Source organism: Cygnus atratus, chromosome 11 (genome assembly GCF_013377495.2).
Source record: "Cygnus atratus isolate AKBS03 ecotype Queensland, Australia chromosome 11, CAtr_DNAZoo_HiC_assembly, whole genome shotgun sequence".
Classification (NCBI taxonomy): Eukaryota; Metazoa; Chordata; class Aves; order Anseriformes; family Anatidae; genus Cygnus; species Cygnus atratus.
This window is the reverse complement of record NC_066372.1, coordinates 19,733,927-19,760,265: the sequence shown is the minus strand read 5'-3', so window position 1 is coordinate 19,760,265 and position 26,339 is coordinate 19,733,927. Positions and strand designations below refer to the sequence as shown.

Here is a 26,339-nt window from a genome sequence, read left to right as displayed (position 1 = left end):
TGTTGCAATTATTAATAGTGATGGAATAATTAAAGAACAAGGAAACAAAACTAGCACTGGTAACTAAACACTCACCTTGCTTCCCTGAAAAGCCCTTTTTGGTTTTATGCTTTGAGAAAAAGAGGGAAGGGTATTTAATAGATTCTGCATGGGTCTCTGGTGCTCTAGCAATAATCTTGTGGTTTGTGACACTTCTCAGCTGATACCATTCTCATAGGTCCCTACAGCAGAAATGCATTTATGCAAGGCACGCATACTTCAGTTTTAGATCCATATTCAAATAATTTATATACAAACTACTGACCTCTATAATCCACTGAAACAATAAAACATAACACTGAAGTTGAATGACAAAGTCTTATGCAGTGTGCAGACTTTTCCCAGAAGTATAATGACTGGGATAAATATATGTAAGACAGGAAGATAGATGCCTGTTCCATTATTTAAACCACCTACAACTTATGAGCTGACCAACAACAACGTAACAGGCTTAAGTTTTTCTAAGGAAAAAAAACCCACAAAACTAGAGTGGGATGAACAAAAGCAAATTCAGGAGAGGCTATATATGCGTGCTAATACAACTATTATGAAAGTGCATGCAGGTAAGACAACAGATTCAGCTAAAAATAGATTGTGCGTTGTTTTTACGTGACTTGGACATTGGAAACAGACTTAGCAATGTCTTTTTTGGGCATCAGTTGAGTCGTGATGGAAACCATACGTGGATACCCCAATCATATCGCTCCAAAGACCCTCAGTTCTCCTCAGCGTAATCATCTCCTTTTTCCTGCCTAGAGAACTAAAACAAGATTAATCCTAAACTAACTCCTCTTGCCTAGTTTTTGTACTTATTCTATCAGTACTCTTAGATGCTAAAAGTATTTCCTTCAATGTTTAGTATATTGTTCTACATCATCCTCTGATCTGTTTTTACTGAGACTCCTCAAAGAAAACAATCACTTTTCTGTTCTTTTTAAAAAATCAAGATCATTTTACAAAAATCATGCAGACTCCAGTTCACATGCATATTTTGGAAAACTTGAAGCATTCCCATAGAACATAAGAATGCAGTATTACTGTAAAGTCCTTCCCTTTGCAATAATGGGCAACAGTTTTGTTAAATCAATTTTGTACCATTTGTTAAGGTTACACTTGAATTCTCTCCAGTGTCCCATCTCAGCAAGTTCTCAACTATATGGGTAAACTACATGATTGCTAGGCAATAAAGATAAAGATGCCCAGAAAGGAGGATACACACTGTTTCATAAAATTTCTAGTGCTGCACAAAACATTTAAAATCTGGAAAATATATTTGAGTTAAGCAATTTTGATTATACACACCTTCGTATAGTAGAATATGATGTTCTTTGGCATGTAACAATTCTCTAGCTATCACTTGAAAAAGTACGCTAAGGGAGAAAGATATTGCAGGAAAAGGTACTTCAGAGACTATTAAAAGAGTATCACCAACACAGCTTGGTCTGTGACATATGGTGACAGAGCACAAAGCTGAATCTCAGTTTTAGAAAAAACAAATTGATGAAAACTGAAGGCAGACAGCACTCTGCTCTTGTTCCTTCTACTAGAAGAAAAAGGGAAAGCCAGTAGTATGCTGAAGGTTTACAAGAGATGGACTTTTTTTGCGCACTATTAGCAACAGTCCCTAAGTGTATGTGGGAACATAAGCCACAGTTATTTCAAGTATGTTACCCATATTAAATGACAAAAAAAGAAAAGACTGTCTTTGATGTTGAAAAGCAGGTCCCACGCTGAGCAGAAGCAGCATTATTATGCTGTTTTCCTTTGAGTTTAAGCCCACGCAGTTTCAATCCTACAGCAGGATCTCTGCACACTCTGGTTTTATGAAGTAATTGGCTGTATGCTGAACAGGTGAGTACATTAGAATAAGAGATCTGTTATTTCCATTAGCACCGAATTCACATAATGCAAAGAGCTCCACTGAAAAGCAAGTTTCAAGGTGCTGCTCATGAACAGGAACACAGATCTGTGTAAGTAGTCCCAGATTAGCTGCCACGGCCTTGTCCACACCAGCCACTCCCATGCTTTTCCTTGCTGCTAGAGCCAGATTGGGTTCCCAGGAGCAGTCACAACAGAACCCCTAATTAGGCAGCAGTTTGCCTCCGTAAGCGACTGTAGCAAAATGCTGGAGTGGAAAGAACTGGATTTAATAAGAACAAGATACAAATACTGTTTTTCCAGAGATGCATGTACACGAAACCTAAACACATTAACCAATTGGATTCTGCAACGTGGATGTGATTGCACCTCTTTTGTAGTGTTATGAAAATATTCCTGTTGCAAGAAAAGCCAAGCAACACGTTCTCCCTCCCCCCACCCCCGATCTGATATATGGCATATGCCTGGAATGCAGGAAGTGAAATAAAAACTATGAATGTAGTAGAGGTAACAGCAACAGTTGGTTTCTTGTTTGATTACTGGAATCGTGATAACTCTACCATAATGTATAGTAAACTCAAAGCTATAAAATCTGTACTTACAGACATGTAGGAGCGCGTGCCAACAAACGAGTTTGCCATAGAATCTATCAGTTGTCCACTGACACCAAAATCACAAAGCTTGATTTCACCTCTAGAGTTTACCAAAATGTTAGATGGTTTAACATCTGGAAAAAAATGAATGGATGATTTATAACTATAATAGATAAAATGGGAAATTTGACAATGAAAGTAACATAAGAGGTGAGAACTATCATGTGCCTCCCTTTGTTCCCCTTCTAACTATCCCATAACTCCTATCCCTTCTCTGGGAATACTCAGAGAAGAGATCTGGTTCCCTACCCAGACCCAATTTGTGGGCTCTCTTTAAATATAAATAAGTGAAAATAAACTTTTTAAAATACAAGTGCAAAAAGGCTGTTGGTTTTCAGTTTGGATTTTACCCACCTTCTTGGCTTTCAAGTACTATGTTTGTGCAACTACAGCTTCCTTGCAACAACTAATACTTGGCATATGCTGACATACCAACGTAACTACTCTTTAGTGATGTTCTTTTGCCTAGAAATAATCAAGAAACCCTATAAATTTCTTTAAACAAAATCCATTGAACTTCAGCAGCTACTCAACCATCCCTGACTTAAACTTTGGGTGCACATAAACAAAAAAAAAAATGGTTTTGCCATAGGACATTTTAAAACACTTCTGAAAAAATAATCTAGCCTATTATTGAAGTGCTACACTTAAAATACTTGGAGATTGTTTACCTGTGACGGAACCCCCTTGTGATTTGAAATTAATCACTACCTAAATGGAAGCTTAATGAGGGCCACTGGTAACTATGCAACTAATAACAGCTATTTGTGAATGCAAAGGTGCTGAGAACAGTTTAGTATTTCTTTGATAAGTGTAACAAGTGTGTGTTTTTTCTTTCCCCTAAATATATCTTGCTGCTTATCTGGTCTTTACCAGTGGTGCATTATCAAGAGAAGTAATCAGCAGCTCACAATTGCAAAGCTACAGGTCAACAATAAAAGAGGGTACTATACGTTATTTTTGAAGGAAGCAATCAGCTCATGGTATCACAATCTCACTTTAGTCTCTGCTATTCAAGAGCAGATCCACAAGTCTGGAGCCTATAGACTATTTTCATTTGCTTTTCCACTTTCAGACACGGATAAACTCCAGGTAGCTTTCATGTCGGTGACTGCAGAACTGACCTTCGTTTGCGATGTCAACGGGATGTCACTGGAAAGATGGTACTAACATGACTCCTCCTCACTAGGAAAAGATCCCCATGCAGGAGGTTATGGATCTTCCTCGCTGAGCAAGATCCACCAAGATTGGAAATGGAGACAAAATATTTTATCTGTTTAATCCCCCCAGCCCACTTTCAAAGGCCAAACCAAAGCTTCAATAAATACATTATTTACTTCTGTAAACTGTGTGTACATTTTCTGGTTCCTGAAATCACCTTTCTAATACAGGAAACAAACTGTCCAGGCACACTGGAAACAAGGGTTTGCGCTGATCTGTGCACACAAGTTCCTCTCGGCTCCGCTGCAGCACAGGGAGCCTACAGCTAGTCCACTTCACTTGGAGCAAGCACTGGCCCACAGGAAGCCCAGGCAGTGATTTAAAACTACCCCATGGCCTCAACACAAAGGAAATCGTGTCTGCGTACACCTTCCTTCTCCTGACAAAAAAAAACAAAACAAAAAAAAAACCTACCTGGCAAGAGCAGTTGGGATTTTCTCCATACACGAAAGATGGACATGTATTCTGTGTGTACTATTTTCAATTCCACATCCCTGGGAAAGTAACTAGCTTATCAACACTGCTCAATACATTTTCCTCCTGTACAAGTAACAAAGGCACTGGGCAGTTTGTGGGGCCATTTACCAGGCAGGAACCACAATGTTAGACACTGGTTAACGGAGCAGGGAGCTCTTGCACAGGCACAGGACTTCAGCAGAGGGACTTTAGAAGCCTTTTGGACCTACAGCGCTACCTTCTGCAAGTTCTACCTTCTTTATGCAAGTTTTGACTATTTGTAGAGACCTCACCACAAGCACACTTCACAATGAAAAGGAAGAATTCACTCTAGGAGCTTGTCCTGTTTAAAATTTCATTAAGGAAAAAAAAACAAAACCAGTTTTGTTGGTGCAAAGAAGCAGGCAGCAGAAATATGAAACTCCCAGCTACACAGGAATCTTCACCTAAAGTTCTGTGTAAAAGCAAAGTAGAAAAGAGTGTTTGCAAAATACACAGGAAGTACTGCAGAGCCTGGACAAATTCTACAGGCCATGTTTATGTTTGGACTGCACACCTATGTACCTCTACTAGTTCGATTCAGAACATGGATAAGTCTCCACTTACCTCTACAGCTCATGAATGTTTCACGTTCATAATTAAAGGGCAAAATCCCATCAGCATTCCACTGTCAATGAACCAAACGACACTGAAAATTTCACGTTCTAGAAACCACCTGGTCTTTTGAAGACTTAACTTTTATCTTCAGTGTTTGTCTAGCTTAATATCACATGCTGCAACTTTCTTACAATAGCACAGCAAATCATGACTGCTCACTGACATTTATGTAAAGTCTGCCTCTCCCTGAGCACTTCAATTCTTCTCTCAAGGCCCCCAGTGTGATCAGAAAGCGCTGTTAGGAACATTGCTGTCTTTCCACTCTAAATGTGCCTTGCTATGCTATTTTAACTCCAGAGTGCCTAAGCTCTTAAGCAGTTTCTCTGGAAACCAAAAAGAAGCCAAACGAAACAGGAACGCCAAGGCATCCTTCACAATGTACGCTTAACTTGCAAGAAAAGGACAAGTCTCGAGAGGAAGATCAAATGTGCTACAGAAGCAAGGTATCGAAGTTCTAAAGAAGATGAAAGGACATTGCAAGCATCACTCCAGACTATCCAGAAGCAGAGCTGTGCAACTCTAGGGACACCCTTAGCCAGTCCAGATGCACAGATACATGACACTGAAGAGGGAGCTAGTAAATAAAAAAAGGCTTCTAAGTTTATAGGACGTCAACTACTCTCTGTAAGAAGTATGCCTCCCCTGCCTGAGCCTTGCTCTCTCTCACAGGGAGAAAGCCAGTTCATTCCGAAAGAATGAAGGCTCAGAACATTATCATAGCAACATCAGGCAAGAGTATTTTTCTTTTGTATCTGGAAGTTGGGTAGCTGCACTTGAGAGCGTATTTATCTTGCAGTGCATTATTGGCATCTTCCAACCACCCAAATATTTAAAACAAAGTTCATCCCTGTTTGCCACAAGTTCAGCCGTACGAGTGTCCTCTGGATATTCAGACAAACGCAGCCCAGATCTCCAAGACAGAGGAGTGACATCATGGACATTAAAGTCAAAAAAAAAAAAAAAGACGACTTAGAAAACTACAACTAAGGTCAACATATATCAAACAAACATAACCAGGAGTTTCTTAGCATCTTTCCCCCATTACGATTTCTGATTTTAAGTAACTTCTCAGGACTGGATCTTGGGGGAATGACCTAGGAACCAACGCACTGGAACAGCCCCTTGGCAGCACCCTGCTGTGCTGTACCTCCTGCCCTGAAGCTGCTGGCTGCAACTGGAGCTCAGAAATCTCAGAGCACTTCTGATGCAGGAGGAGATTTTTCCAGAGAAAATTACACCCCTGACTGTGCTCAAGAAGAACTAAACTTACCTTCTGATTAATTTATAGTATTTTTATTCACCCAGCGGAAAAGCAAGCAAAAAAGGTTGTGTGCATTAAAAACCTACCATAATATACCTTGCAATTAGGGAGAGGACATTTCTTTCCTTGTCATCTGGTGCCTTCTGGTATTAACCAAAGGTAAACAGCAGCACAGAAGCAGCATTTTCTGTATCACTGTTACAAATATATTTAACTGAACAGGAACTAGCACGAGGATATCTACCAGAGTCATGCTCCTAGCCCCCTTCCTTTTCTGTGTCTGTTTTGTATCCCCCAGCTTGTTTCTCAGAAGTTTTGCAATTTCTGTCATGTCTTTTCAGAGAACCAAAACAAAGCATGATAGTCCAGATGAGCTAACAGTCTATAAAAAGACTTTTCCATTCCTTCCTTAATAACCCCTAATGACTTCTTCCTTGAGCTGTCTGCAATGACATGTGAATACTTTTCCTCAGAGGTCACAGCTAGTTCAGGACCCATCTGTGCATGTGAGCACTAAGCTGAACCTCATGATGAGCAGCAACCACATCCCGTTGGGTTTTTGCCATCCTTTCTGATTGTCACTTCTTAATCCAAGCAAATGCATCACTTACCAGTTTTGCCAATTTGTTTTTTATTCCTTTCTTTCAGCTCAACATTATTTGCCAGTCTTGCAGTCCATAAACTCTTTACCCTGAAATACTCTCTGGTGGGTTTTCCCCCTGTGGTGACAATTACAGCCCTTTGTCTTACTGCCTCCCGGTAATGGCAAAATCCCTGTTGCACTAGCCACCCCTTACTGCTGTCAACCACACCAACACACAGAAATCTGACATCATAGACACAGAAGTCTATACTGTACAACAAAAGCAGAGAACATTCGATTTATAAAATATACATTCATGGGTGAGACTAATCAGGAAACCAAAGAACAAGCAGGATGCCTACAAGTTTCAAAGGAGGGATTCTACACACAAACAATTCCCTCCGCTCCCCAAAATCTTATTTTATAGTCTTACATACTACCAGAAATAAGTAGCTGTATGCTTATTTGCTGGCTAGCTAACAGCTGTTACCTACGTAGAATAGTTTGTTTTGAAGATAGAAGTTCATATTTTGCATCTTACTGTTAAAAGACATTTTGTACTATCATCTACCTCTGCTCTTCCTGGCATGCTCAAGGGCCAGGTCATTACAAACTGCTGCTGATATTGCAGTGCCACACGAAGAAAATGAATTAATGGAATGAATTCCTCCCTGAAAATGAGTTATCCCAAATCTCGCTCTCTTTTGATTTAAGAACAAGATTTTTTTGGCCTTTTTTCGCTACGTGTGTTTAGCGAGGATGTCTATTTTCAGGTCTCCCACTCTCACAACAAATACAACAAACCTTACTAAACCAAGCCCACCAGCTGCACATATTTTTCCCCGGGAACAGGATGAGTTCTAACAAACAGTACATGCCAGATGCTGGGCACACCATGTCAGTGCAGTACTAGATAATCACTGAGGGCCAAATATAGAAGCTAGAGAAAATAAAACAAATCTCCAACAATTACAACCATGTCACCAAAAAAATGCTGACCCAGTTATACCAGAACTGGGCCTTCACTAGTACTATTTATTTCAGCTGGGATTCTAGGAGGCACTCTGGAAAAAAGAAACTATTTTGCCAGAAAAAGCTTCACCTGCACTAGAAGGGTTTTCCCAGGCGAACATACTGATATCCTTATAGGATAGACTGGGCTTCAGCTTAGCTTCGCTAGGTAGCCCCCTTGAACCAGGGCCATATGATACCAAGAATTCTTAAATAAGAAATTAATAAAAAAGCCTAAGTAAAATGGTAATGTAAGATTTTTTTTTAAAGGTTAAGCTTCTAAGATATCAAATAGCAGAGAAGTCAGTACATTTACTATGGTATTGGGCTTTGAAGCCAAATTCAGCATTTAAAGAGGCATTACCTAAGCACGTTCTGACAACACTAACCCCTACTGACACTATTTCGGTCTATATATTTCCAATGCCTGCCATTTTTTCACATGCCAGCACCCGTTAACCAGGGGGTACCACACAGCAGCCCAGCCCACACTCAGCTGAGCAGCCCGCCAGCCTCCAGGACTCCGCAGCGCAGGGCAGACCTTGCTCGTAAGCCTGACGTGCAGAAAGCTGAACAAGGGCCCTCCTCAACCACGAAAAGCCGCGACAGCTCAAGCCCATGTGCCAGCCTACACGAGGCTCATCTTACATGTGGAGTCTACAAATAACGCGCACAGGGGCAGCCTGTCCAGCAGACTGCTAGACAGGATCGACGATAGGAACCGGAGAGCTTGTACGCAGCAGCTTACGCTGCCAGGCACGGTCAATCCAGGAACGCTGGAAGCAGCACAAAAGAGGAACTCGTTTGTCCACATATTCAAAGAGTAACCTCTAATGCGGCCACTGCTGCGAGGTTTCACTGCACTTAAAATCAGATTGGCTGCGTTTTGGATGTCAGATTTACAGATTGCAGAACTGTTAAGAACTGCTGTCTCAACAGTCAGCTGAACAAGAGCAACCTAAAAAAACCTCAGGCAACCAACAAACAAACCACTGCTGTACCTGAATTGAAAACTACAAGATGCGACGTCCACTCTGCCAGCGTGCCCTAAAATAAGATGACCTTTCCCAGGAGTCTCCCTTATGCACTGAGCTGAGACAAAGAGCTGTGCGATTACCATCAGAAATATCTACAGAGTCCACCTCATCCAGCCCGTTTTTCTAGTAGAGAGCTATATTTTTTTTTTAAAGAAAAAAACACTAATGTATAACAAACACAGTCTATACTTCACATGCAAGGTGATCCACAATAGATCGCATAAACTGGGATTGCTAATTACTCTTTTTGGTCTGGCCAAACTCAGACAGTGTCTGATGAAGACACTTTTATAATCTGAAGACTGGTCTCATTTGGTACCAGACCCACTGAACGCATGGCATGGTTTATACACATGGCACAATTGCTGTTAATGAATGGTGCCATTCAAAGAAAAATATGAAGTGCTCCATCTCCAGTCTTCAATTTAAACTTATGCCAACAATAGTGGTTTATAATCCATGCTTAAGATAGCAAAAATTGAAGACCAATGACAGCCACAGTAAGAGATAAAAGTCTGCCTTGCACTACTCAAGAAAAATCCTCTCAACCAAAATCACACTGAACCACAAAGTACACATCAAGGAAAAAAGTACATATTTTAACTTGAATAAAAAACTTCAAGAAAACTTGCAATGCAAAATTTTAATCTCACCTCTGTGCATTATTTTATGCTTCTCTCTCAGATACGTGAGTCCTTTGATTACCTAAAGACAAATAAAATAATTTTCCAGTTTATGAAAAGATAATTGCATGTTTTTCCTTGTACAAGAATTCCAACTGAATACAACATAACAGAAGTCCCAAAATGTAAACATTGCAAAAGAATATTTTGTTTAAATTTATACCTCCAGCTCACACTAAAAACCAGAATCAACTGGACCCTTACTGGAAGTTTTGCATATGCAGCTTGTTGCACAATAGATATGAGAAGGATAACATCCACTTTTTTTTTTTAAATGAAATGTTGCTTCTGTTCTTATCCACAAGCATCATCTGATACAAAGGCAGAAAATCAAAGCTAATGCAATAGAATGCGTTACTTGTTCCAGTGCCCTGAGCTACCAAACAACGACACGTACAAAGACTGCCTTCTTAAAAGGAAGCAACACACTTTGAAACCCAGTAAAATTTCTCTCCCCCATCCTCCAATGCTGGAGCGGCTGCTTCCTGGATCTGGCATTACCGTGCTGAGACACACATCTACCCACCCACAGCCTTTGAGAGCTACGAAGGCACTTACCGCAATGCTAACTTTGCCCAGTATCTGCTCTGGAATTCTTCCAGCCTTTTTCAGTACTTGATCCAAGGAGCCGCCGTCCTAATAATAAATGTTTGAATACTCAAGCTTCAGTCAAATTTCTCTAAAACATGTCAAACAGGATTTCAGTCTAAAGCCTAAATTTGGTGAGAAACTTTGCTTTTCACATGTGATTTGATATTGTTATGGTGCATATCTGAAAAAACAAATCATTCCTCAGCAGGAATTAGTCTGTTTTATGCTTTTTTTTTTTTTTTAAACAAACATTTGGCCAGTAATAACATCCACTCAAACATTTCTCACAGTGATCTCCCAAACTAGTATTTCCACGGTTTGACTCTTGGTAAGGAAGTGCTGAACACGACGAGCTGTTGACCAAACATTAGGAGTTTTACTCCTGAAAGTCTGTAACTTTCACTCCAATACATTAACATGCAGTTCTTTCTTTTCACACCCATCACATGCTATTCTTTTCCCTCCAAAGATAGAATTAGGAGGGCTGAAGAAGCATACATTTTATGGTACTGATCCCAAGGATAAAAATAATTTATGATGCTGGAAAATGCAGAGCTGCTTCATGAATATAATAAGTGCTCGCAGCACCCCATGATCATAATTAATCTTGCATTCCTGTCCACCTCATTCCTGGACTAGATCCTACACACAGAAAACTGGCCTCTTAGTTCTGCGTATCTGGAGTGACTGTCAACTTCCAAGGGTAGGGAGTTGATTTGACACAGCTCTCAAAGCATCAAAATACTGTGAAGCCCTTAATTTTTTTTATTTTTTATTTTTTGTAAGTAATGGTCTTACTAATTTTACTAAGTAAAATAAATTGAATGCATGCCCAGACACCCCCAGCAAAGTCAAATACACTCCACTGTTGCTAAGGGCTTCTGAGAAGGAAAACCATAAAAAAATTATATACATATTTTAAGTAACTGATGCAATAGTAGGTATGTGCTGAAGTTCTAGATTCTGTAAAACAGACATTATACAAAGAAGCTAGGAAGTTATTTCTCAAATTAAAAACAGTACCCTGTTGTCCAGATAATCATTTGGTAGCTCCCAGTAACTATGACAAAAATCCAACTTGAAAAAAAGTAATTTCCTTCTGCCTTAACTTGTCCTTCGGAAGTTTGCATCATTTTCACTACTTATACATGCAGTGCAAAAACTAGACTACAGAAAGTTTTATTACTTGAGGACTAACATCTAAAATTCTTATGAGAAGTAAAGTATATTAAAAAAACTTATTTGATCATGCCTTTTGGGAAAAAACCAGATTTGATTAAAAACACACCACCAAAAACATTTTGTATATACATACATAAAAATAAATGTCTTTTCTATAAACAGGCTGCATTTCTGGACAGCTATTGCTTCTGAGACACTCGTATATTAGCAAAGATCTCATACAGAAAAAAAAACTTTTTTCCCCTGAGGACTAGCTTCAATCGTGAAAGATGCTGAATACAGTTCACTTGCCTAGATGCGCGGGCTGCAACCTTCAGCACCTTTCAGGAGCAGACTCCAGACTTTTTGCATGTTAAATACTTGCTGCTAAGCAAAGTTATGCATTGATTTTGAATTTATTACCTAAAAATATCACTCAAATCTTCAATTTCCATGCCTTTTTCACCAACAGCTCTTCGTTTGTATTTGTATGTATGTTTTGCTAGAAGTCTTTATTTTGTCTGATACTAATTGAAAGAAAGGTACATACAGAAAAGACAACGGAGACTCATCTAATCTCCTACCCAAAAGGAGAACAATAGGTTACACCTAAAGATCTACTTTACACCAACAACTTAATTAAATCACTTAATTAAGACGGTAAATTAAATAATCCGCCTTCTATTTCCTATCTCCTTAATCAAGTGTTCTTTTTGTAAAATCCTGCATCCAGTCTGTCTAGATTCAGCACTGAAATAATAGATTTCATACCACCTTCTCTTAAATCGAAGAGCTGTCTACTGTCAGATGCATAATTCCCTGTTTAGGAACTTGCAAACCCCAATTGCTTCTTTTTTTTTTTCTTCCTTTTATATATAAATAGAGATTCTTTAGACATCATATTTACACATGTAATTATATATCACTGCCATCTTTTAGAAATTACAGATGTGCACTTTTGTGGCATTTAATAATGTATTCCTAAACAATGCCCAGACAGTCATTTTTAACATCTATTTTCGTCTCATTTTTCATGACTGTTTTCAATTTTGACAAACTAACTTCTGTATAATTCCCAATAGTCATTTGCATTTTAGGAGCATGCACACTTTCTGTTCAGCTTGCGCATGTTTAAAAAATGGATCATGATCACTTGTTCCTAAGCAACCATCAATTTGTTCTAAAAATTTCCATAAGAGAAGACCAGAAGCATTAAAACTTTCCCAAGAAAATACGGTTTCTCTCCAAAGAAAGTTTTGTCAAGGGAAAAAAATAGTCTTAGATTTATTGTATTGCATGTTGTTAAAAACTTCCTCTACTAAGCAAGTGAGGAAAAGGATTCACTGACCTTTAATTACAGAAAATTTACTTTTAGTGTTTGGCTCCATATGGTAATAGAAAGGCAAACAGATGTCGAGAAGAATGTGTACTTTTCTATTAAAATGAAACACAGTTAAAAATATTTTTGGTATTAAGAAAGTTGTTGAAGTTCCTTCTGGGTTTGTTCGTTGCCTATGCAGTAATCTGTATGCCTGCAATTCTGCAAAGTTTGAAAGGAGACAAAATATAGATCTGTCTAAATCACAATAAATTCCATTCTCATTATCATAGCTACTAAGGGCCACACAGCTGTCATACCAATCAGTCAGTGTGGTCTGATCCACGTGCTCTCGGTACTGCATAAAAACAAGAACAAACCAGAACAAGTGAATAGCAGGATCAGGTGAATATTTTAAAATAAAGTATCATGGATATAGAAGAAATTGGGAATCTGAAATAGTTTCAGATTCCTTATTCACACAGAGAAGTCCACATTGCTAACTTAAGTCCTGCTGACAGCCAGGTTTTGCATTAATGATCCGTTAGTAACTTCAAGCTAGGAGATTTGAATGCACTTACCATGTGTTCCATGCAAATGCTGATTTCTCCATCACTGTAAAAAGCTCCATAAAAGCCCACAATGTATGGCGAGTTGCACTCATGTAGAACTTGCAGCTCACGAATAATCTGGTTTCGAATAGCTGGCTTGATCTCTAGATGAATTAACTGTAAAATAAACCATTCTTATTGTTTTCCTAGGGGCACAGGGCCTTGCAGAAGGAACAGGTTGTTCAGAAGTTGGGCAGTCTCCACCTTCAGAGGGTTTCAAACCCCTCTGGATAAGGCCCTGAGCAGCTCTGCTCTTGCAGCTGACTCTGCTTTGAGCAGGTGACTACACGACCTCCTGAAGCCCCTTCCAATCACAACTGTTCTATGACTCAACTGTAAAATAATTCCTTTTTATTGTCTTAGTAGCACAGGGAAGGGCAAAACACTATAATACAGCATGAGGAGGGCAAAACATCAGTACTTATGAAAGAGCCTAGATTTAGGGGAAAAAGTGAAGTAGAATCTATCCCTAAAATAGACTAGTTTATTATATAAACCAACAGACGTTCTCCATATTACTCAAGTATTCCATCTCCACACCGTTTCTGAGCAAGACAGTCGACAAACCCCTTTAAAAATTTCTCATTAAAAATGGCCAAACTCCTATTTTAGTTAAAGGGTTAATGAGTAACAGCTGTTAATCTATTAAAGCTACTGTCAATGTAAATAACAGACACTAACCTTTTCAGTTTAATGATAGACCAGTAACAAAATCTCATAGCATCGCAAAATGTTACAAGGAAGTCCAGACAGCGATGCAGCAAGTTCATCAATGGGGTGCTATTTTCATACAAAAACTTTTAAGGGGATAGATTTTCATATCTAAAAGCTACAGGAGTAATATCAACATTCCAAGTCTTAAGATATTTTTTCCTTCAATGGAAAATTCTACCAGAAGAAACCAGAAGCAAAATCTATTACAAAACAGAAAAGAATGTACCATTCCCCAACGTGAAAGGGAAAAAAAATTAATCTTATCAAAATTTGAAGTTCTGATTATGACAGGAAGTCAATATGTGAAAGAAAACCGCAGTTCAACAAACATCTCAGTTGCATTAAATATTAATGAGTTGGGGTAAAAATTCCTGTTAAACTCGCAGTACGTGAAAAATCAAGTACATTGATTTAGTTCAAATAAGCTTCAGCAACTTTTATATTTCATAATTCTCACTCCCTTGAAAGTTGGCACTTTTCAACACCTTTCCCTGAACTGTTGCTATACTGAGCATGGTTATTAAAAGTCAGCGTGTGCATTTCTCCTCTATTTTGTTGAAGATGACAGCACACACTTGTTCAAAGGCTTTCAGTGATTTCTTCAACTAACTCCTCAGTTAAAAAAAATGGAAATTTTCACCTGCAATTTGAATATGCCCTATGTTCTATCCTCTCAAAGAAATTATGTTTCTCATGAACCCAGGTAGCCTGCCAGCTTTCTGATCCACTGCAGCACATTGATCTATGGCTGGACTCTGCCTCATGCAAGGAACTTCACTCCTGGAAGGAACAGGCATGAGGTGCCCAAACACAAATCGTACCGTAGTATCAGACGCATTTCCATAACTGTTATTTAATTCCCAAGGATTTTGAGAGAAAGTGAAAGCTCTTCTTGTACACAAGATGAGAATTAAAAATTGAAGACAGTTAAGTTAAAAAACCACAGTTCTTATAAGCTAGGTCACAACTGCTATAGGTTGTAAAGCGTAAAGCTGCATCACTGAAATACACTCTCCCCTAAAGGAGAGACACCTTTTCACACAGGAACCACCTGCATCCCATGAAGAAACTGGCAACAGGAAAAGTCACCATACTCCACCACATTCCCTCGTTCTTAGAGTTCTCGTTTTTTCTAGTATCCAGGATCACTTAGAGGCCCTTTTCTGGTTTGCAGCTGAAAAGGAAGATCTTACAACAGGGCATATTTTTTCGATTTCTCTAGACTTACAGCCCAGAACACAAGATACTGTCACTTACCCTAACTTACATCTTTCAATAACTTTTAAGGCCTTCTACTTAATGAGTCTAATACATTTTCTCTGAAAGATACATACACAGCTGAAAAGACTATACTTGTCAAATTGGGGGGAGGGGGGAAAGATGAGAACGGGCAATAATATTTATCCTTTCATTGTTAACACATGGAACACTTTCTGAAAAAATGGAAGCGTAGGATAATCAAGCACAGCCTTTCCTACTTTTTGGAAAGTTGGCATTAAGCTGTCTTTTGTGTCAACATCACTTATTCCTCCAAATAATAGTTCAGAAAGCCTCCTCAATAAAGGTTGTCCTCAAGTTCTTGTTTTTGAGGCACTCACCTTTCTTGCCATTATAAGACCAGAAGGCTTGTGAGATACTTTGAATACCACACCGCCATTTCCCGCTCCCAGCTCACTGATCTTCTCAAAGTCATCATCCTTCAGCTCTCCAACTTTTTGTTTCTGGGTAAGGAAAGCTTCGAGGCGCTTTCGTTGCTGTTCATCCAACTCTAGTTCTTCCAGCTTCTTCTGAAGCGCTTCCAAATTTGTCCTGTACAACAGAGAAAGAATAACTCAATTCAGCTGGTTGAGCTTGCTCGGCCGTGTTGCAAGAGGAAGAGCAATAGATGACTGAGGTCAGAGACTAATTGCACGACATTTTGGCACCTATGTAAATTATCTAGATGAAACAGACCCATACAGTCATACCCATGAGAGACGTATTATTGGATCTCTGTTTTAAGTAAACAGTATTTTTTTCCAGATAAAACAATGACAAACACAAGCAGATTGATACCGTTTCCCCATCTCTGAGGTTCTGTCCAAGTTCAAGCATGTTAAGGTTTGGTATCTACAGGAGTGGGTTTAATGACTCAGCATTCATGTTCAGAGACCTCGTGAATCATAGCACAACTCTCCCAGCTATTTTTAGTTCCACGTTTTCAAGGATCGTGTTGTAATTTCCTACATAGTTTGTATTTCAACCACTGACTTTAACACAATTATATTACTAATAATCCACTTAGATATTAATAAAAAGTTACCAAGCACAAACATGCATAGAATGCTACCAGAAACACGACTCTTTGTTTAAGTGGGATAGGAAACTGACCGAAGTTATAAAAAAAAGTACATCTACCAGAAATCTAGGCTTAATGTCATTGATTACTACCAAAACAGAAATACAGGGCTCTAAAGAGGAGGTAAATTTAAGAACATAGACAGAGGTTTGATTTTCTGGTTTTTTTTTTGATAGTTTAACTTCAGATCCTGTGAAAACACTTCGTCTCAGTAATGTGAAAGCTTAAATGCTCGTTTAAAATTGCCTGCTTCCAGCTGTAACAGTAAGTTTCTGCAGGAGCAAATATCTGTTTGGCTTAGCCAAATTTAATGCAACGTTCCCATGGATTACAGTGCTGCTAGGATGAAAAACTTGAGGAGCAGAATCTACTTCTACAGAGCCTACACCACTTCCAATTAAAAAAATAGATTAAAATTCACCACTAACCAAGAAAACTGTTTCTATTCGTCATTTCATAAACATCCACTTACAACTCATGCTGCAAAGAGACGCATCCCCTGGATGCCCAGGCAGGTGCTGGTCAGCTCAGAGGACTCACGGCTGACTCCAAGGAGCAGTGACTGACAATCCTCAGACCCAACGGGAGGCCAGAATCACAGGATGCAGCCCTCACCTTGTTAACGAGAGAGCCTGCACTTCCAGCCAGGACAACAATCTTGGTTTGAGTGTATCTAAGGTTTAATTAAGGCAAACAAAGAAATCCCAAATATTCACAACTCTTCTCTGCTACACGATCTCTAAGTTCAAGCAATCCCAAGCTCCTACTACATTTAGCAGTTTAAACGTGTTCGATGGGATGCTTTCTGAGGATAGCTTAGGAAGCGATAACACCTAGAAGAGCTTAGTAAGGGAAACAGAACGAGACCTTTGATGGAAAGGTGAGCTGTGTTCAGTTATTTTGACATTTAAACACTCCAGGCCTAAGATTACCAAACAATGATGAGAAAATAATGTCTATTTGCATGTCAAAAAGAACAAAAAAGAACAAGAACAAAGCAAGTTCCACAAAAATATTTGCCCTGGGCAAATGCCATCTGGGAATGCGGCTCAAAAGCAGAGGAGTTTTACACGGTAAAATCCGATGTACACTGTCTAATGTAGTTACACCAAGTCTCTCTAACTTATATAATACTTTTATAATAAAAATAACTTCATTCTGTAAAAATGGAGCAGGATACTGCATTTTCAGGCTATCCTACAAGAAGCAGCACACTCTTATTTCTGTCCTCCTCCAATGTTTTATACCAGCACAGTCGTATCGGTGTATAACCATACAACGAATATCCTGGAGCATCCAAAAAGTTTTCCTTTGTAGATAAGCACGACTTATAAGAACATACAAGTTAATCTGACTTACAGACTGTTGTGAAGATGAACCATAAAGAGACATTTTTGAAATCTAATTTCTAAAACAGAAAACCTAGCACTGGATACTGTTTTCCAGACGTGCCCGTAAAACCAATAAGCCCCAGCCTAAAGCCAAAACAACGTACGCTTGTACATGGAACTGTAGTTGCTCTTCTAACATTATGACCTCAAGATAAAAATGGGAGTGAAGTTCAGTACCCCTTACTGTCCTCCAATAAACCCCAGCACAATGAATGATGGACTCAAGCTCTGTATTTTGCCCTAGAAGATTACTGTTGTGAGAACACAAAACTGGTGTTTTCCAGGGGACACGCACCGACATACCCTGCTGGTACTCTCCACATCGCCTCCCCACCAGCCCTGCTCAGCATCTTGCAGGGCAGGGAACGCGCCGGCTGCTTGCTCTTGTAGGCTTTTGACATGCACTTGCAAGATACACATCATTATTTTTCATTGAGCAGTATGTTGTACTTTTTTTGGAACTACAGGTCATTTTTTTATTCTGTAGAAACCTCTGCAACCAGTAGAAATGGAGAACAGCCCTCTGATATTTTTTGGGCCACTTAAAGATACTTTTCCTCCAAATATTTCTTCATATTAGAAGCACAGCAACTTTATAGTGCATGCCTGCTACATAAAATCTTTTACATCGTACCTTTTAGCTGCTTTTACCCCGCACTTACATCATGAGTGACCAGAAAATACAGCCTAAGAAAAAAAATCAAATTAATAAAGCAGTTTTATGGGATGCGACTTTTGCACAGACATTTTCTTCTCTATCACTGCTTTAAAGAAGTCAGGACCAAACTGGCAAGAGCTCAGCATCTAACTGACCTTACCAGGGAATTTCAGTTTCCTTTGAACAATCCAGTGTGCCACAGCAGCAAGCGGTCCCCGGCTTCACTTCGAAATTCAGAGAAGGAACACTGAACTTGCTGTCCTTTTAGAGATTACTGAAGAAGATAGGGCTGCTCATTTGGAAAGATAAAGGAACTAGAGGCACAAAGACAGAACACAGCATAGCTTTTCTTGCTCCATTTTGAAGAAAACAACTATTGAGTTTTTTCTCTGAAGCAGAAGAGCCTTTCTGGGCTTGGAGACAACACAGAGACGCTTGCGCACATGACCTGGGGCAGACAAACAACCTAGTGTGATGAAACAAAAACTCAGTCATGCTGAAGCTTTAGTACCAAAGACGACAACTTGCTAAGATAGCATTAGGCTAACACAGATGTGATTAACGCATATCTGTATAAAACTACTTTTTACATCGTTTGTTCCGATCTCAAGCTTTGCACTTCAGCACAAGTGTTTCCTTGCTTGAAAGCATAAATTATTGTTGGTGTCCTTGTTCAAACAAGCACTAGCCAGAAGACTCCAAAGGCTTTCACAGAAGGAAAAGTATTGGCATCATGAATTTCAGCACATCAGGTTTCTCCATTTATCTACAATGTGGCTGCGGTAGCAAAATAAAAAAAATTAAGGTAAAAGATCTTTGGTCCCACCTGAGGCCAGACCTAATCCTCTAGAGGGGAAAATCCTCAAACTCCCTGCCATCAACACAGAACCAATGAGGACTTCAGACCAAAGTCACCAGAATGTTCTAAGCTCTAATGGCAGAACCTCCACTACTTGCAGGGACGGGCAGGACAGTAACAGCAAATAAGTTCAGATCTCACTTGAATTTTTCAGGACCAATTCTTTAATTATAACATAAATCAATCTGAAAACTTCCTGCAAAAGTAGTTAACCCAAAAACACTGTCAGGTTTGCTGTCCAGAATGTAACTAAATAACATCTGCACTTAGTTTTAGGATAATTGAATGACAAATAGTAAGACAGAATTTATTTTTTTCATTCTGGTCCTTCGCTTGAAGCACTAGACATTAATCAATTTCAAATGTAAATAGATAAATAAAAAATTATTTGTAGCATTAAAAGAGATGGAATTAATGTAGTTCCAGTACTTCAAAGAAGCAGGGTTTATGCAGCTTTAGTTTTGAACTCAAGCTTCTGCAGGAGTCCTGCTCCCAGCCAGGAACTATGATCATTGCCTGGACCTTCCCTGTATAAAAGCGTCACAACAATGCTGCAGAGCAAAGAACACACAGAAACACGTGTAAGTAATGAACAAGTCACGACGTAAAGTTTTACAAATTAAAACACAAATACAGAAGAGAGAATACACACCAGTTCTACAGCAGGACACCACGAAAAAGTTAAGGAAGTTTGGTAGCTAAAAGCAGCAGCGTGCTGGTGTGCCAGTATCTGCCTCCAGAAGCACCATTAGTAGTTACTTAATCTTATATAAAACTTATTCAAAAAGACCAAGATTCCTATTAAAATTCATCACCATTACCTTCTGCAGTCTTGGAGTTGTTTTTTCACTGTCAAAAAGCTAAGCCTCTGCCAGAGCTCCATCACAGCAGGAAATCATCAAACCACCTCAGCCCTTTGCTGTTCCAAGCACTACCCCAAAGCAACAGGTTATCCTTCAATTTATTACTAGCAGTTTTAAAGCCAAGCACACACTAAACATCCTGCGCTAGGGAAAGAATCCAGCTTTTGTAATGTGATCGTCTGAATGAAGCAGCAGGGAGGTCAGTGCTGTTGTCCCCACTCGTTAAAGACACAGCGTAATTTTGCAGACCACATTCAATAAGTATCTTCTCGATCGGCTGGCAGAAATGGACAAATCTGCTGTGTAGCCAGCAGGCAATGCCACTCTACAAAGTGGACCACTGGACGTCAGGTGCAATTGTTACAAGATCTCTCTCTTCCAGATCAAAAGCAACAAAGCCATACATCAGGTTCAGAAGGGGTTTTCTGAGGAGGTTGGTTGTTTTCTCCTCCAAGGGCAGCACCAGGCTGCAGGTGTTGTGGAGGCGGGCCTGCCTCTGCCCACACTTGATCGGGTAGGGGCCCTCCTGTAAGTCAGCATCGCTTCTTCTGTTCTGCACTCGAGGAAGTTCACTGACAGCTGTGCAGCACTGCTGTGGCCTCGGAAGTATAAAGACGCAGAGCAGAACTTAAAGCAGTCTCCTACCAAACACAGCCACCTTCTTGACTCGACGACCATCCTCTGGTGCGTGGGGAAAAGTTCTGCTCCTGCCCATTCACACCTCACCAAAGCCCCACTTTTGAGGCCAGCTGCAATCGGACATCCTGCATCTGAACCCACATCTACACAGCCAGCTCCCGTAAAGCCAGAGGGCAGAAAGCTCTTCCGAGCAGGATCACTGCACGGGATACTTGGAGCTTTAAGCCTCAGGACTACCTCAGGTCCACAGAAGGAAGCTGATCTCAGAGTTTACGCGTTGTCTCACCTGTCCCAGGATCTCACATCCTGACAGGGGCCGCATGGATGCTTAGAAATAGTACGGCGGGGGTGCCAACAACGGGCGTGCAGGCACAGCAGCGCCCCTAGTTACTACTGGACTGGATGTTGTGTTTAACCCTAAAATCTATATTAAAGCTATACTTAACCCTGAAGCCTACTTCAGAAAAATAAAAACTTGGTAGAGGAAATTAAAAAAAAATCCGATGCCATCTTTACCAGTACCTTGTCACAAAGCTGCTCAGAGTTATTACTATCAGTTTTGCAAGCTGAACAATTAGCATGAGTGAAAGCATAAAGACATACATTCACTTTCAGATCTCCTGTCATACGAGGATACAAGCTTGGGGGCTGTTTTCTAGCATAGTGACAGTAACACTTTCCCCAAGCCTACACAGCTGTCAGTTTAAAGCAGAAGTAGGCAGCTCACTACATTATTTCCACGAACAGCCTCAATCAGGGAGCTGAAACAAAGTACGAAGAAGACGACGACATTTTGCAGCTTTGAGAAGACACTACTATTTTGCATGACTGTGCTAAACCTGGGCAATAAGACAGTTTTATTATTTAACAAAGAACAGCTCAGAGAATAACATGGAAAAAGCAACGTGAGTAGTCTCGCAGCTAACAGGACAGGTGTCTCTGTCTCTGGGCTGACTCCAGCGCAGCCTCATAAAACCTGCAGTTAAAACAATTCAGAAAGATCCGCACTCGCTCGAGGTGCAAAGGATTCTCATTTGGAAAAAAAAATACACTGCTTTTCAACTCCCACTTAGTTTTCAATTCTTGCAGCATGTCAGAGGTCCTTCATACATGCCCCACTAAAGGAAATGCTTATATGACTGCCCAGCACACTTGCTCCTTTCTAGCAGCCATTTTCACACACTGTTACCGTTCCACTTTCAGGACGGAACAGACCCGGTAGGGCATATTTTGAGGTTTAATGCTACCAGAAAAGAACTACCCAGTAAGAGCAAGAGGCAGATGATTCTGGCTAACATCTATTTCTTAGGAAAAGATAAATAAAACAAAACACCAGAAGTGTATTTTTTCCTGTCTGAAAGTGTCCTGCCGGACCAATGACACTCAAAATTTCTATTCCCATTTTTCCTGAAGCAGAATGGGGTATGCTTTAAAGATGAAAATGTGATAAGACTTCAAACATCCAACAAGCGACAACATAAATAACTCCTTGTAGGCTGATCTGTTAGGTAGGAATATTTGCTTTAAAATTCTTTCCTCCTTTGCTTTAGCGCAACCAGTACGCCATTACACTTTTCAGAGTTTTTTATTCCCTAATAATGTTTGAATTGAAGACTGAGTTCAGCAAAGGGAGAAGAGCCACAGGTGTGGATGGTGGCACCAAGGGACAGCCATCAGCTTCCTGCCCTGGGTGCCTTTTCCTCCCAGCTCCTTCTGCAGCTGTTCCCAGCCTCCGCTTTGGGTTGCAGCCCTTTGTTCCCTGTGGCAGCAGCTGCCAGCAAGGCCCAGGCGCCCCTTTCCCATATTTAATGCTGTGGCTAAGCTACACAAACAGTGCTTTGCTCAGTTTGTAGGCTTCCTCAACACTTGCTGCAGTAGTGCATCCACAGTTTGTTACACACAAACCCTGCAATCTCAAATTGACAAATCCTAAGAACAGAGTCTCCAGAACTGGAAATCCAAGTCCTGAGTCCTCCTCTCCCAAATACTGGTGCTCCTACCGCTCGTGTCCCCAGCCAGCACTAGGTCTGCAACACCACGGGGCAACCTGCACTTCCTCACGGAGCCCAGCTTACTTGTCGGGCATTCAAAACACAACACAGAGCATAAAGAGATCTTATGAAAGTCTAGTCAGACGATACATGTGGATTTACACAAGTTCTGGCTTTCAACTGTTTTAACTCTCTGAACTCCAAGTTGAATTTAATAATAAAAAGGGATAAATACGGGCAACAGCAACGATAACCTCATCTTCACAACTCCCTTCTGTGGTAAGGGCATGGCTTCAGGGAAACACTATAATAAAAAGATGAAGTTACGTTATCTGTTTACAAGGCCCATAAAGGCCAAGGTTAGAATTGAGAAGCTTCAGGTGCAAGAGCTGAGCAAGGAGCTCAGAACAGAAACTCTGTCAAAAGCTGCAGCTGAGACGTCAGGGAGAGGCAAAGAACACTGCCTGGGTACGCAGATAAATGCATACAGAGAGCCACAGCTGGGATCCAGAGAAAAGCACAAACAGAAGGCTTACGTCTTTTCCAGGGCAGGTTGGATGGGCTTTGAGCAACCTGGTCTAGAGGGAGGTGCCCCTGTCCACGAACAGAGAGGAACTGGGAGGGCTTTAAGGTCCTTCCAACCCAAACCACCCTGTGATTCTGTGATCTTTGCCCAAATTTGCAATAGAGGGATTGCACAACACGGGACATTTACCAATAGAGCCAGTTAGTAAAAGAAATTAATCATTTTGACTTTTTATGTACAGACTTTAACAATACATATTTATACATACACACACCAAACATCTCAGCAGAATCTCTCTGTATGTAAGAACGGAATAATTTCCCCCCCTCCCCAAAAAATGCATTCTCCGACTGCTAGATTTCTGCATTGAAGCTGTTGACTCATCTTCCTGCCACACTGAAAAAAAGTTTAGAAAAGCACAGAACAATGCTGAGTTGTGAACACACAAAAAGAACAACACTGAAGGAAAGATGAGTTACCAGGAAGTTTTAACAGTTTGTTTTAGAAACCTTCAAGCTGGTTTTTAGGAAGATACTTGTTCATACAAGGAAGCGCGCAAAGGTGGCAATGCTGGAACATCTCTGTGCTAGCTCTCAGAATGAAGTAAAACAATCTTGCTTCCATTCTCATTTCTTTTGTATGTGTCACACAGGGACAGACACCACTGTTCACTTCCTCCTGCTGGATGCCTGTGAGGCTACAAACCCAGGCGAGAGAGAACGGCCTCAGCTGTCAGGAGACAGAAGTTTGCTGGAATTCACTCTCCTCTTGTTCAGACAAGACTCGGGTCAACGGCTGAACAGCAGATGTTTGCAAAGGGATGCTGAGCAGGGAGTTAGCCTTGCCCGGTTGCTCAGTTGCTGGGGGCACTGACTGGCAGAAAGGCTCGCACACTCATTCCAAAGAATAAAAGATTGCCTAAGTAATATTGAATGCACATCAAACCAGAAGTCATCTGCTTGCCAATTCCTAACAGTACCAGCAAGCCTTCAGAAGCAAGATTCCATTGCTTCCTTACAAAGGAGGAACGTGGGAAGGCAGAACGCCCTCCCCAAAAATTCAGCAGCCCAGAAGCTGATGTTGCCAACTACCATTGCTTCCTTGGAGAGACGATTTTGTGCTTTGGCAGTGGAATCCATAAACTTCTAAATCCCAGGCAGTCCCCAGGGCAATGACGGGAGAACAAATGCAGCTTCCAGCAGCTGTAAAAAGGGTAACACAGGGAGGAGGATGGGGGAGCTTTTGTACTGGAAAATTTAATAATTTAAAGGGGCCATCTAGGTTTACTGCACGTAACAGACGATTCCTTCCTCAGTTCATTTCAGAATGCTTCTCCTGTGTATACTGAAATATGTAGTGAGTATCCACTCAAATAGTTCACTGATGTATTTCCTGCCTTGCAGATTTCCCACAATTTAAGGCTTTTTTTTTTCCCCCAGCCAGCACTTAAGCAAAGACCCTTTGCCCAGATGAACAACAGCAGCACTGCTGTTATGCCAAACTAAGAATTCAGCTGCACACGGGGCTTGCCTAGTCCCCTTCTTTTTTATTTTTTTTTAAATGAAAAAGCCTTCTTTGACTATTAAGTAATATTGCAAGATCTCGGAGGTAATGTGGTCCTCTCGAGACAAAGATCTAAGACTATTCAATTAAAAGATGTGCTACTCTGAAACTTGTAATTACTGAATCTCTGCATTTCTCTGTAGTACCTCTCAGGCTCTGGGTATGCTGTCACATAATCCTGCAAAAACCTGGGCTCTCCGCACAGGCTCTGCCCCATTCTGTCCCCAGCCATTCATTCATTCCTGAGTAACCCCACTCAGAACAGATACACTTCAAAGATCACTAAAAAACCTGTGTATTTTCAGCTGGAATATCTCCCTGATTAAGTTCACCATGGGGCTACACCAGCGCTAATGTGAGCCCAAGAGGACGGCCCCACAAAAATTTATCTGGGATTTTTTGGTGGGTAAGTTCTCGGTTGGATCAGCACAGATGCCTGACTCACTGAAAGAGCTGATGCAAGAAAAGGAGCCTCAGGAACACGTGGGCAGAGCAAGAAGAGGACAGAAGTTCTGAAGCAGCAGGATCTCGCATGTGTGCAATCGTGAAATCACACCTTTCTAATTCCATCTGCAGAACTGCTGTTGTAAAGGGCAGAAAAAGAAAAAAAAACTGCTGGCTCCGTATTAACCACCAGCACTCTCCTTACCTGTGATATCACTGGAATGCAACATCTTTATTCCCAGTTTATTTAACTCTAATAAATTGATTTATGCTTTCTGAACAATGACCACATCATCAGAATTACAGTACATTTCCATTACAGTTATTATGCCTAAATACGTGTGTAAATGTGTAACAAGACTCAGTACTCTTACTTCAGGATTAACTGTCTTACAACCTTCCCTACATCCAGACTTGATGAAACAGCGTTTAGTTTACAGCTGAGAACAGCAGAGGTCAATTTGCCACTTGTGTTAGCTTTGTATTAGCTGCACATGCTTACTCATTTTTTCAGCACATGCTTCTAGAAATAATACAAGAAGTTAGTGCTGCAGGCTTTTACTTTCACCTGTTTTATTATGACAGATCATACGCTCTATTAGCTTAATTATTACAATGCTATTTCTAATTCAATGAAGGCCTGTGCCAGGCTCAATAGCATTCATTTTAAATCTGCTTAAGTGAGTATGTTTTAAGCTAAATTTGGAGGATTTAGTGAATAACAAAAGACTCAGTTTACTTGAAGTTATCTAGCATTTATGACTGCATGCCCAAAATGCGTTCTCTCTTACCACATGTATTTCTGAGCTTGGCTAATCCTTCATTAGCAGAGAGTAGGGGAGCTTTTTTCTGAAAAAAGCTTTCTGAATTTTTCTTGTAAATATTTACAGGTCTGCAGTAATTCCCTGTACACATTTAGTGCGTTAGCAATCTTGCCAGCTCAGTCATAAAATTTCAGGACCTAATCTTCCAGAACACGACACGCACACAGAAATCCTCTGAAGTCAAAGGAATTCCATACAGGGGCTGCCTCTCATCAGAGACTATTTGGTTTTAAAAGCAAAGGAAAAGAAAAACAAAACAACTAAAGCAGCGGTGATCCAGCAAGCATTAAAACAAACAACTTGGTGAAAACCTTCCTGTCATTTCATCTAAACTCACATCCAAGAAAAGCGAGCCAAAAAAGATTTACT

General features: G+C 40.3%; 1 protein-coding gene across 1 annotated transcript in view; it reads right to left on the bottom strand.

Annotated features, from left to right (window-relative positions):
* The window catches only part of MAP2K1 (mitogen-activated protein kinase kinase 1), a 37,488-nt gene that overhangs the window by 5,707 nt on the left and 5,442 nt on the right, over positions 1-26,339 (bottom strand). The window contains exons 2-6 of the mRNA XM_035554830.2: positions 15,473-15,683; positions 13,131-13,277; positions 10,038-10,115; positions 9,450-9,501; positions 2,520-2,644 (exon numbers count right to left, since the gene is read on the bottom strand). Coding sequence (XP_035410723.1) covers positions 2,520-2,644; positions 9,450-9,501; positions 10,038-10,115; positions 13,131-13,277; positions 15,473-15,683 — 613 coding nt within the window. The remainder of the gene's footprint in view (positions 1-2,519; positions 2,645-9,449; positions 9,502-10,037; positions 10,116-13,130; positions 13,278-15,472; positions 15,684-26,339) is intronic.